The sequence below is a fragment of the Cygnus olor genome, chromosome 16, assembly GCF_009769625.2.
Source record: "Cygnus olor isolate bCygOlo1 chromosome 16, bCygOlo1.pri.v2, whole genome shotgun sequence".
NCBI classification, from domain to species: Eukaryota; Metazoa; Chordata; class Aves; order Anseriformes; family Anatidae; genus Cygnus; species Cygnus olor.
This window is the reverse complement of record NC_049184.1, coordinates 14,963,115-14,974,872: the sequence shown is the minus strand read 5'-3', so window position 1 is coordinate 14,974,872 and position 11,758 is coordinate 14,963,115. Positions and strand designations below refer to the sequence as shown.

Genomic DNA, 11,758 nt, shown 5'->3' with positions numbered 1-11,758 from the left:
CTTTCCTCCTCCCAGCCCCCCCACGGGCGCTGCCTTATCTCTGGCCTCAGCGCCTCGGCACAGCCTGGCACCGGTTAATAATTAAGGCAAAAGGCTGCAGGAAGAGAAACCCAAGCTCGCCCGGAGTTTCCACCCAGGTGCAGTCACAGCAGAGGGAGGGCGGCCCCCACGCTTCATCCCCCACCCCGTGCTGGCGAGCTGGGGCTGGGGGTCCTGGAGCAATGCCATAGCCCAGGGACCACCTCCCACCTTTCCAGCTCCTGGCCGAGCCCCCGAGCCCAGGCAGCGGCACCCTGGGGTGGGCAGAGCTCACGCTGACGAGCAGCAGCTAAGGGTAGCGCTTGTGTTCGCACGGGGTGGCCCCAATCCTGTGCCCTCACGTGTGCCCCGCACACCAGGACACCCGGCAGCATCCGTCCCGGGGCACCCAGGCAAAAACATTCCCAAATTGGGTGCTGCGAGCCAGAGGGTGGCAGCCCAGCCTGCAGACGCCGCGTCTTCTCCAAGTGCACCGGCTCCCTCCAGCGCCTTTTCCAGCCCCCCCCCCGCCCCGCATCCCCCTTGAAATGCAAACGTGGCCCCCACCGGCCCCGCTCCAGCTCGGGGACTCGCCACGGCCGCGTTATCGATCGTGGCAAACGGAGCAAAGGCCGTCTGCAGGGGAGCTGGGTGCTGGCATGAGGCAGCAGAGAGCTGAGCACCGGCCTTGGGGACCTTGAGCCCTTAACAGCCCGTGCGCTCGGGGCAGGACCTGCACCAGGCTCCCCGGCCCCGACACAGGCAGCGAGAGCAGCAGTGCCCAAGCAGCGCCCACGCCCCAAGCCCCAAGCCGTTTCCCCGCCACCGAGCGTGCAAGCTTCAGCAGAGAAGACCAAAAGTGAGGGGCTGCGAGCCCTGTCCTGCAGCTGAGAAACCACAGCATTGCCCCAGGCACGCCCTTGAGCAAAGCCCCTGCTAAACCAGGCAGGCATCAGGACCGGATCGCTACGAGAGGCACCACGAAAACCCCAAGGGGGGCTTTCAGCCTTCGCTGCGACGTGGTTTGTGCGCACGGAGCGAGGGATGTGCGGTGCCAGGCAGTGCTGTTTCCAGCCCCCAAAGAGGAGCGACCCAAACACGGACAAGATAACACTGCCCTGGGGCAGGGGGCACCCTGGGTGCAGCCACCTGCCCTTCGCGCTCCCCGTTGGGGCTGAGTCGCAGCCGTCGGGCCGGATGCTGAGGGCAATGCTCAATGGGGTTGTGGTAAGGCGATGATGCAAAGCCAGGCAGGACGCCGCCGCCTCCCGCGGGACCAAGCTGTTCCCTCTGCACCCAGAGCTGAGCGTCCCAGCCTCACCGCACCGCCAGGGGACGGGGCAGGAGGCCGGCCCTCCCCAGCGCCCCGCGAGCAGGAAAAACCTCCGAGACACAGGGCTGAGAAAAGCCAGCATAAAGCGTTTTTATTGCAATAATAAAACTTGATACCTTTATGCGGTGGAGAAGGAAGTGAACGGCGGCAATTTCTCTTACCAAATCACTACGCGGGGCAGAGGGAGGGGCAGAAGGACAGCAGCGGGGGAAGCTACGCATCGCATGAGACCAGACAAGCGGCGATGACCAGCATCAGGTGTCAGGAGAGAACGGTCAGGCGTGCTCAGACCGGGGACAACCGGGGTCTGATGTTTCCTTTCCAGAGGGGAGAGGGAGGGACAGGGGTGTTTTCTTGCAGGCTGACCCCACCAGCCCCGCCACCTCCCCTGTAGACAGCACCTTCCGTTTGTCTGCCGATTTTTGTGTTTTTTGTTTTTTTTTTTTTTTTAAAAAAAAGAAAGCTCAATGTAAGTTATTGAATTTCTAGGGCGTGGCGGAGCTCCGATGGACACCCGTCTCCGCAAACCCAAAAGCGGGCTGGGGGACGGGTCCACCACCAGCCGGCCAAGTGAGGAGGAGCTGGGAGGGGAAGCAGGGGCAGAGCAGCCCCGCGGCGATGCTGCGCTTCCCCCGGAGAGCAGGGAAAGGACACGCTGCTTCCTCGGCGCCCCGGTTCCAGGCAGGGTAACTACACACAATCCTAGCACTACTTTGCTCTCCACATCCGTTCAGCCTCGCCAGCCTCACTCTGCTATGGCTTTTGCAGCAGCAGCAATTTCTGGTTTGAAAACACCATAGAGATCTGCACCGAAACAAGTAACTAACGGGTTTCCTTTTGTTCAAATGACTCCTATCTAAGGTCAGCCCATCTGTGTGCTACCGGTAAAACGTAGTCTATACCTGGAACAAAAATAAGATTAAGAACTTGACCCAAAAAAGAGTTGAGGTTTACGGCGTATAGTTTAAAAAGACATAAAAACACGATACAAGGAGGAAGAGTCAGACGCAAAGCTTAGTGACCAAAGGCATTCAATCAAGGTGTAAGGTTATACAATGAGTGTAGTGGACTATCAGGAAAAGCTCCGTACAAAGTCATGTGCACTCTTCTTGAAGCTGAGATTCTGGATTCCTCCATGTGCCAAACCTGTTTGGGGGAGAGAGGAGGCACCGTGACAAAGCCCTGCAGGGGAGCGCGGCGGGGGAAGGAGCACGCTCATCGAGGTCTCGCTGCAAACCGCAGGGTTTGCTCAAAGCAGAAGTCGAGCCCCGATGGCGGGGGGCGGGGGGGGGAAGCTGGCTCTGAGCGAGGCACCCGGGAGCACGGCCCCATCCTGCCTGCACCGCAGGGACCCACGCAGTGGTGGTGAAGAGGTGCAAGGGGCAGCGGGGACACAACATGAAGGAACTGAGGCACCTTCAGCCAGCGCCAGAACATCCCTGAGGCATGAGCCTGCTGGAAACCCTGCTTGTATCACCAGAGTGATCCCCAAATCACCGAGCCTCCTGACGACAGCCTCCGCCCACAGCCAGAAACCCGCCCCATCCTTCTCACAACCCCCCCATCACCTCCGTCCCCCTTCCCCAAGGCAGAAGACGGGGGCCTCGAGTCCTCCCCCAGCCCCAGCAGCCCCCTCCTTACCCGAGGACAGGGTGTTGGGGTAGGTCATTCCAATTTCATGAGCTCCACGTCGAAAATTAGAGTGGCGTTTGGTGGGATGATCCCTGGGTGGCCAGTAGAGCCGTAGGCGTAATCTGGGGAGATGGTCATCTTCGCCCTCTGACCAACGCTCATCTGGGAGCAGGGAAAGAGACAAGGACGTCAGGAGACGTGCAAACACTGCGTGAGGGGCAGCAAGAGGGACACAGACCTGCCTCTGCTCCTTTCCCCGTGCTGGGAAGGAGCAAGGACAGGGGCAGAGGGGACAGAAGAGGAACGAGCAGACCATCAGAAGGGAAAGGCAGGCAGCACAGGCTGCAAAAGGAGCAGGGCTGCCACAGATGGAGCAGGGCTAGCGATGTCCTTCCCGCACGCGTTTTCGGGGGCAGGCGGGGACTGCCAGACCGTTCCCTGCAGACGGCAGCATCCTCGTGCTGCGTGCAGCGTGGGCGCCGGCTCCCAGCCGCGCAGAGCCCGCCGCAGTCACGCACGCTGGGGCCGAACCGTGCTGAGCAGCCTCCCTCCTTCCCTCTCTGCCTCCCTCCATCCCTCCCCTGCCTCCGCGTGGGCTTCGCCGCCCGGGAGCCGTCGCTGCCGGGAGCGGGGGGCCCGAGTGCTCCCCGCGGAGCTCGCTCGGAGCTGACTCAGTAGAGAAATGTCACCGCTGAGTCACCGGCGTGCCGTAGGTGTTTCTCAGGCCCGGCCCTGCTCCGTTCCTGCCATCTGGCAGGTGGCAATGCAGAAGGTGATATTCACACCCACGCCTCCCATCGCGGAGGGGTGGAAAACACAGAACGGGGTGGAAAGATAAAGAGCTGCACGCAGCGATCTGTGCCCACGCTGCGGCTCCGCGCAGCCCCGCAAGCGCGACCGCGCTCGGAGAGGCAGCGGGTACCTGGGCGACGCCTTCCTCCCAGCCCCGGATCACCTCCTGCTTGCCCATCACGAACTTGAACGGCTTGTTCCTGTCGCGGGAGGAATCAAACTTCTTCCCATCCTCCAGCATACCTGGGGAGAGAAAGGAGGGAGGGAGGGAGGGATGCGGCTCATGACCAGGAACGGAGCCACGCAAACGGCCCCCGGGCCGGCCGGCCGGCCACGTGGGCCGGGTCAGGTTGTCACCTGGCAGTGAGGCTGCCGACGGGCGTGACGGTCACCGACAGAGCTCACGTGGCCCTGAGTCAAAGGGGTTTTGCAGCAGCCTCCTTTCCCAGCCTGGGGGAGAGCCCCCCCACCGGCACCTCCCGTTGCAGACCGGGGCTGCCTCCAGGCCGGTGGGAGCAGCCCTCGGGCGGGCAGGATGGGTCCTCCCAGCACCAGCTGCTCCGCACGGCGGGGCACGAGCCAGGGCAGGTTTCCATCCTCACACGCTGCTGGCCCCCAGCCCTGCACGTGCCCGGCCACGGCCCGCTGGGCAGGAGCCAAACCGTGCCCAGGAGCGACGGGGAGAGACGGTGCCGAGCGCTGGCCGCACCTGCCCCGGGCAGCCCCTGTCCTGCAGCACACACCACGTAGCGCAGGCCCCACGGCACCGATAGATACCCCAGGGCTAAATATAACTCCCCCGGCACGAGCAAGGGAGGAATTTCCTCCCTTCCCCGCGGTCCCTCCCTTGCTCCCTGCGTGACCTTCTTGGGGAATCTCGCAGCCGGAGCTGCCTTATAGGAGCAGCGGCTTTGCTGGAAGAACTTGGCTGCTGGACAGACGACAGCCACGCCGGGAGCCGTGCGCAGCCACAAAGAGCCCAGAGAAGCCGGCTTTGTACCTGGGGCGTTCACACCGCCGGCACGCGGAGCTGGGAGAGGGCTGCAGGCACGGGAACCAGAGCCGAGGGCTCGCGGACCCCGGACGCAGCAGCTCCGAGGGCAGCGTGCAGGATGCTGAGGGCTCTGCCGTCGCTGCAGCAGCGCTAGGATGGAGCCTGCAGAGCCAGGTCTGGGGCTGCGGGGTCCTGAGGCTGCTGCCAGCGCCCCGGAACAGCCACGTCCCTCTCCTGCGGCTGCTGCGGCCATAAAAAGACAGAGCCGGTGCCTGTGGCAGCAGAGTGGCAGCTGCTAATTAACAGCACCGAAGGGTTTGAAATCTAAGAGCAACGATCAACTGCTGCAAACGTTTCTCGCTTCTTGACTTCCCCAAAAAGCCCGAGAACCTGTTTTTCTGGCTGAAAACCGCTCCGGTCTCAAGAAACAAACCTGCTGCCTTGTCCAGCACGCATGGGCCGCGGTGATTTCCCCGAACCAGTGAGTCACTGCCCACGGGCGAGGGAAACCACGGCATCTGCACGGAGGGCAGGACACGGCAGCCCGGGCTCGTGCTGCGGTTGGGACGGGTTCAGGAACCCGGCAGTCCCTGGGGATGGGGCCAGCACCCCCTGAGCCCACCCAGGGCAGGATTTTCTCCGGCAGCTCGTCACGGCAGGCTGCTGCACGTCCCCCTTCGCCCACCACAGCGGCCTGCCCCCGTTCAGCATCGCGCCACAGCGCAGGGGACCCTGCTGCCCCGTTTCTTTCGGGGAGGGGAGGTAAGCTTTGAACTTCACAGAAAGCGAAAAGCTCCCCGCCGGGGCCCCAGGCTCCGAGCATCAGCACCAGCTCAGCCGGTCACCCCGCAGCCCTGGACTTTGGAACAGCAAATCCGGCCTTTTCTCGTTTCCTCCTTCCATGAAAAACCTCTCAGGCGCTGAGCCTGCCCCCAGCCCCGCCTGACACCGCTCCCGTGCCGGGGACGCTGGCAGCAGGGACGTGAGGAAGGCCAGGATGGCTGGTGCAGGCAGCACCGTGCTGCCCCGAGCTCAGCTCCGTGCCCTCTGGTGTCACGGGGAGCCGGGGAGGTGCGGGATGAGGCAGGGGGCACCTTGCGCCCACCCCTTCTCCCTTCTCTGCTGCAGGGAACGGGAAGAGAGTGCGGCCGCGGTTTCCCCACCCCGCAGTCGGGTGATGAAAACGAGCACAGCTGGCTACTGCCTTCACCCTGCCTGCGGAAACCAGAGGCCACGCTCTCCCCTCATCCCCTCCACGCTTCGGTTCCTTCGGTTCCGCACCCAAAGCCCAGGGACCAGGCAGCAGCCAACAACCTTCTCGTACGGGAAACCCTTGGGGCACCTGCTTCCCATGGCAGCATTGAAAAAGCCAGCTCAGAGCGAACCCAAAAGCACCGCTGGTGCTGCTGGAGTTGCTGCAGAGCCCACGGCACAGAGGCCGCCTGTCCCAGGCGCAGACCTCACCTTCCCAAACCTGGCCTCGGGGAGAATTTCCAAGTGGGCAGCTCCCTGGCCACAGGACAGAGGGGTTATCCCATGGAGTTGCTTGTGCCAGCCCAGAGGATCCACCCCCCGAGCCAGGAAGGTGCTGGTCGCACGTGGGGCTCATCCTGCTCCGCGTTACGGGGCTGTGGGATGCCCACCACGCCGCGCTGCCCCCTGCCATGGCAGCGGTGAAACAAAAAGGCTCCAACGCTTCGGAGATGGCATCCTCATCTCTGGCACATCCTCCACCGGAGAGGCTCCCAGGAGATTTCTTCCTCCAGCCTTAGAGAAGTATGAGCAACCATTTCCTCATCCCTGCCGTCCCCAAGCGAGGCGATAATGAGATCTCAAAGCCATTAGCAAGGCAAAGCATCCTCCGGCTAGAGGCAGAGCCCCAGCCGCTGCGGACAGCCAGCGGCCAGCGGCAGCAGCCGGCCCAGGCCGCATCCTGGCTCGTCTCAGCTCCGAGCGGGGCATCGCGGAGGTGATGCCTTGGGTGACCCCACAGCACGGCCACCACGGCTCCTGGAGCCTCCCCAGAGACACCAGGGGGTCTCGGAGATGATGAAGCAAAGAGGAGAGCACGGAGCTTGTGGCCGAGACGGGATGGTGCCGTCACACCGGCGGCTCTGGGGAGCAGCCGTGGTGCTGCCAGGTCTCTGCCACACTTGGCACGCTGCGGCCGGGAGATGTCAGCTGCAATGCACGGCTTGGCCCCTCTGCTCCAGCTGGAGGAAGGGACAGCACGGGAAACTCTTCCCACTGAGGGCCCTGGGACACTCGGGGAGTGACCAGGACCCGCTCCAGCCCCGTGTCAGGAGGTTAAAGCCTGCCTCTGCTCCGCACAGTGCTTCAGATTTTGAGCTTCAGTGTTTGAGCTGCTCACAGCTGCTTCAAAGCCATGGCCCAGCCCGACCCCTCACCAGCTGGAGGTGGAAGAGGCTCTGCCGACCACTCGCTGCGGCCCAGCAGGATGGGACCCCACGCACAGCTTGGGGACAGGCACTTTAGGAGAAGGCGCTGAGCTCCCGTGACCACTCGGCAGCTGCGCACCCCAGTAGGAAACATCTCGCGACCGCAGGCTGCTGCTGTGCGAGCGTGGCAGCGTGCAGAAGCAGCGCAGGGAGCACCAACGTGCAAGGTGCTGTGCAAACAGGAAGAGCCTGCGCCCTGCCGAGCCGGTGGCCAGGCTGTGCTCGGCCCGCGCAGCAACACGCGGGCGCTGGGGACAGATCCTGCTCCCCCTGCGCCCATCCTGCCAAAGAAAGTCAGTTTTCTCCAGCATCTCTCCCTGCTCTCTGAGCCCACCTCCCTCCAAGGTGGTGCTTTGCCCACCCAGTTCACCTGGTCCAGTCCCGGTGCTCCCCAGCACGGCCACTGCTCCCCCACGTCCTCTCTTCTCTGCCACCCTGCTCCCAGCACCGGGAAGGATGAACCCCCAGGCCTGGCTGCGCTCTGGGGTGCTGAGGAGTGCCCCCACCACGCCAGCAAAGCCCCCCACAGCCCGAGGAGCCCGATCCAGGCAGAATCAGGGCTGCAACCACCAGCCACGCACTCCCCACGATCACCACACTCCTGTGCTCTGAAGCAACCCTCCCATCCCGCTGCCATCACTCCTGAATACATCAGAGGACTTTACCCTTGATTTAGTTTCCTTAACAGCCTTTTGTAGCAGATCTCACATCAAAGGCTCTTTCGAAAGCCCCGCTGCGCCAGCTCCCCGGCAGCTCCTCCGCTCCTCTATTCCCCCGCAGGCTCGACTCCGACTGAGAGTCAGAGCTGGCTCCCCGCTGCCCACCCCACGGGGCTGCGGGGACCTCCCAAATCCCCGGTGCCCTCAGCCCAGCAGTGCTGGAGAGGCTTTTCTCCCTGCCTGACCTGGGACCAGAGGAAGGGGACAAGGTTCAGCTGCCCCAGATCCCCCCACACACCTCTGCTGCCGCTGGGACAACCCCGGCACAAGGGATTGGTGTCTCCTGAGCCGGCAGGCAGGAGGACGCTGTGCTCTCCACCTCCTTCCCCGAGCGTGGCTCTCCTTGTGCTCCCGCAGCAGGGCCGTCCGTCTGTCTGTCCATCCCTCACAGCCCCGGGATGAAATGGCTGCTCTCACCGGTGCTGTACAGCAGAGGAGCTGCTGAGGGGCAGGAAACCTGGGCTCTGGGGTGAGGGGACAGTGCACCAGTGCCTGCCCTGCCTAAATGTGCCCGCTGTAAATTAAGCGAGCAGACACGAAGCACTTGGGGAGCAAAGGACAGGAGGAACAGCACCCGGGGTGCTGCAGGGCAGGGAGCTTGGCCCCCTGCTCACCCAGCAGCAGCTCGGCCTGATGCCCCAGTTCCACTGCGGGCTGGGAAACGTAACACCCAGCTCACCCATTACATCGCGCTTGGGAGCGGATGCACCGAGACGACAGCCACAGAGAGAGAACAGCAGATGCCGTGGTTTGCTCGTGCCTCAGACAGACCCACAGCGAGCAGGCACCTCCTGCAGCAGCGGGGACGGCCAAACGAGCTGGCTCCCCGTAATCCCCCTCCCTCAGCTCCCCGGCTTTTTTCCAAAATGGATTTTAATCAAGTGACTGCAAATCTATAACTCGGCGGAGCTCGGGGAGAGCTGAGGCGCTGCACGCCCATTAGGGCTCACTGTGCCAAATGCTCCCGAGCTCGGGCTGGGTTTCTGCACAGAGACAGCCACTGCCGGGGCTCTTCATGAGGCCCCCGAGCACAGCACCCAACGCATTGTGCCTCTACTGCTGCCCCTGTGCTGCTCCAGGCTCAATAAACGTCATAGTGAGCCACAGGGCTGGGGAATTCAACCGTTTCCCATATTTACGGAAAGCTAAATTCCTTTCTCTGCTCTCAGGGATGCAGGGAGCATCCAGCAAAAGCAGGGCATGGTGGCCTGTGGGTACCATGCATAGACTGGGGGCTTTCGATTTCGGCTGCCTGCCCAGGTGGGTGAGTCAGGGAGCTGTCTGCTGGGGGCAAAAAGGCCAAAAGGAGACAATGATAACGAAAAAATAAATCAGAGAACCACTCCCAAGCCCAGCTTATCACCTGCTGCTGCTGGGAAGGGTCTGGCAGGAGGCAGGTCCCCGCACAGCTCTCCATCCAGATGGGATGCAGGGGTGGAAACCCAGCACCGGCGACCCACCGGCAGCTCCACCGAGGCGAGGGAGGGAGCCGGGGAGAGCGGCCGTGCTCCCGCAACACCGCAGGAGGCTGGCAGGAGAGGAGCCGGTGCTGGGAGCCGCGAGGGCTGGCAGGCGGCAGGGCTGGCCCACCGAGAGCCACTTGACTGCCTGCCAGCGTCCCTTTGTTCTTCCACCGGCAGAGGAAACGGGGCTGCCGGCAGAGGAGGCGGCCGTGAGAGACCGAGCTGCTTCCTCTCCTCCCGACCAGGGAATTAAAACGACGGGGAGGAGAAGGAGGAGAAGCAGATGGGCTGGACGGCGAGCTCAGACAGCTCTGCGGGAGCTTTAGGGGCCCGCAAAGCCCTCCTGCCCCTCTCCAGGGCTCCGCTGTGCTGAGCCCGGCACCCACATCCTCCTCCTGCAGGGCACAGCAGCTCCACGCTGCTGGGGAACTGAAAGCACGGGGGGCAAGCGGCTGTAATTAGCAGAGACAGATGGGCCGACCCTTTTTCATCCCGGAGCTCAGCAGCCGACACGCTGAGCCGGAGCTGCCGACGGAGAGGCGAGACCCTCTCCGAGGCATTTTCCAGGCTGGCGACGTCGGTTTACTCGCGAGGTCCGTGGAAGCCGTTGGAGTGCAGCGTGCGTAACGTCACCCACCTTGGCTATCGGGCTGCCCTCCGGGAGAACCCTCGGGGGGTCCCGCAGAGCTGGGGACACCCAGGGAGCATCGCGCCCCCACCCCAAAACCAGCCCGGGCTGGGCTGCGGGTCCCCGGTTGTACCCCACGAGCTGCCCCCAGGGGCACCGGGAGCAATACTGGGGAAGGGGACAAGGGGACAGCACCGCTCCCCTGCTGCCCAGGGACCCCCCCCCCGGTAGCAAGAGGGTCCCACCGGGGCACCGAGCACTGGGGGTCTCAGCCCGACCCCTCACAGCCCACAGGGGGGGGTCTCCTGCCCCAGGACCCCCACGGTGCCACGGGGAGAGCCCCCCCATATGCAAAGCATTCCCACAGGGGCAACCGGGCGCCCCCCGCCCCGGGGCCAACCGGGGGCACCCTGGGGCCCCCCACCCCCGCCGGGGGCCGCCCCTCGCCCCCACACGGGCCCCACACGGGCCGCCCCGGGGCCCCCCCCGCCCCATTCCCTCGGGGAGCGCCGCGGCCCAGCCCCGCCGCCCACACGGGCCCGGGGGTCCCCGCAGGCTCCCGGGATGTAGGGGGAGGCACATCCCTGTTCGGGCCGTCCTCCCGTATCGCGACTCTTTGTCGCCGGGCCGACATACAGCACCACGACCCCCCCCCCCCCACCTCCCGGTACCGGCGGCGGAGCAGCCCCGCCCTTCAGCCCCGGGGCACTCACCCGTGTAGTGCACCACGCAGGTCTGGCCGCGCTTGGGGAACGTCCGCCCTGCGGGGAGACACAGCACCGTCAGCGAACCGGCACCGGGCCCGCTACCGGCACCAGCACCGGCAGTTCGGGCCGAACGGGGAAAGAAAAGGGAGAAAAGAGACAGAGAGCGCGGGGCGCCGCTCACCGTCGCCGGGGGCGATGGTCTCCACGTGCACGCCCATGCCGGTGCCGCCGGTGCCGCCGGTGCCGGTCCTCGCGCACCCGCAGCGGCCGCAGCCCGAGGGAGGAGGGGCCCCGCCTGCGCAGCCGCCGCCGCCGCCGCCATGGAGCCCGCCCGCCGCCCGCCCCGCCCCGCCCCGCCGCCATCTTGCCCGCTCCCCCCCCCACCCCCCGCCTCCTTCCTGCCCGGCCCCGGCCGCCATCTTGGCACCGAGCGGTTGCCGGGGAAACCGGGGGCAGCGGAGGGGGCCCGGCCGCGGCCTTCCCCCGGGGATCCCCGCACGGAGCCGGCCCCGGGCTCGGTGCAGCCTCCCGGTGTCCCCCCCCGTTCCTCGCCCGCCTCCCCTCTGCGCCCTGCCGCGGCCCCTCGGGGCTTTGGGTGCCCCCAGGGTCAGCAGCACAGGCGCAGGTTTGGGCAATTCCACGTTAAAAAGGGCAGGTTTGGGCAATTCAAAGGGGCTTTCTAACGGGAACAGAAACCGCTTGATTTTTTTTTTTTTTTCTCATAAAAATAATCTGTCCAGGCACAGGTTTTGCCTCAAAGCGGCCTATTTTCTCACTTTGAGCAGCCCCAAGGGAAGAGAAGTGCCAAGGACAGCCAGGAGACAAATAAAAACCCAGGATTTTCTGCAAGTGCATGAAAATGGGACACGAGGAGACACTTAGAGTAACAGATAACGGGATGAAGCAGGTTTTGATTGCTTCTATTCCTTGCCTGCATTCTTTTAAATACTGAAATACCAAACTGTGTGTGTGTTTTTTCCCCCGCTTTAAGCTGTAGCGTTATTATTTTGCAT

At 64.3% G+C, this 11,758-nt stretch overlaps 1 protein-coding gene across 1 annotated transcript; it reads right to left on the bottom strand.

Moving 5' to 3' along the window:
* Positions 1-2,294: 2,294 nt before the first annotated feature.
* On the bottom strand, positions 2,295-11,085 carry FKBP1A (FKBP prolyl isomerase 1A). Its single transcript, XM_040575842.1, has 5 exons — positions 10,927-11,085; positions 10,752-10,799; positions 3,906-4,018; positions 2,993-3,145; positions 2,295-2,497 (listed from the first exon to the last, which is right to left on the bottom strand). The coding sequence occupies exons 1-4, from the start codon at positions 10,961-10,963 to the stop codon at positions 3,017-3,019; spliced, it is 327 nt and encodes a 108-aa protein (XP_040431776.1). The 5' UTR covers positions 10,964-11,085; the 3' UTR covers positions 2,295-2,497; positions 2,993-3,016.
* Positions 11,086-11,758: the final 673 nt, after the last annotated feature.

Bases quoted from the DNA above. Each gene is read 5' to 3' on its own strand.
- FKBP1A (XM_040575842.1), bottom strand. From the start codon at position 10,963: ATGGGCGTGCACGTGGAGACCATCGCCCCCGGCGACG. The intron at 10,800-10,926 runs GTGAGCGGCGCC...GTCTCCCCGCAG, and splicing joins GACCATCGCCCCCGGCGACG to GGCGGACGTTCCCCAAGCGC. The intron at 3,146-3,905 runs GTACCCGCTGCC...CCCTGCTCCCAG, and splicing joins GGGAGGAAGGCGTCGCCCAG to ATGAGCGTTGGTCAGAGGGC.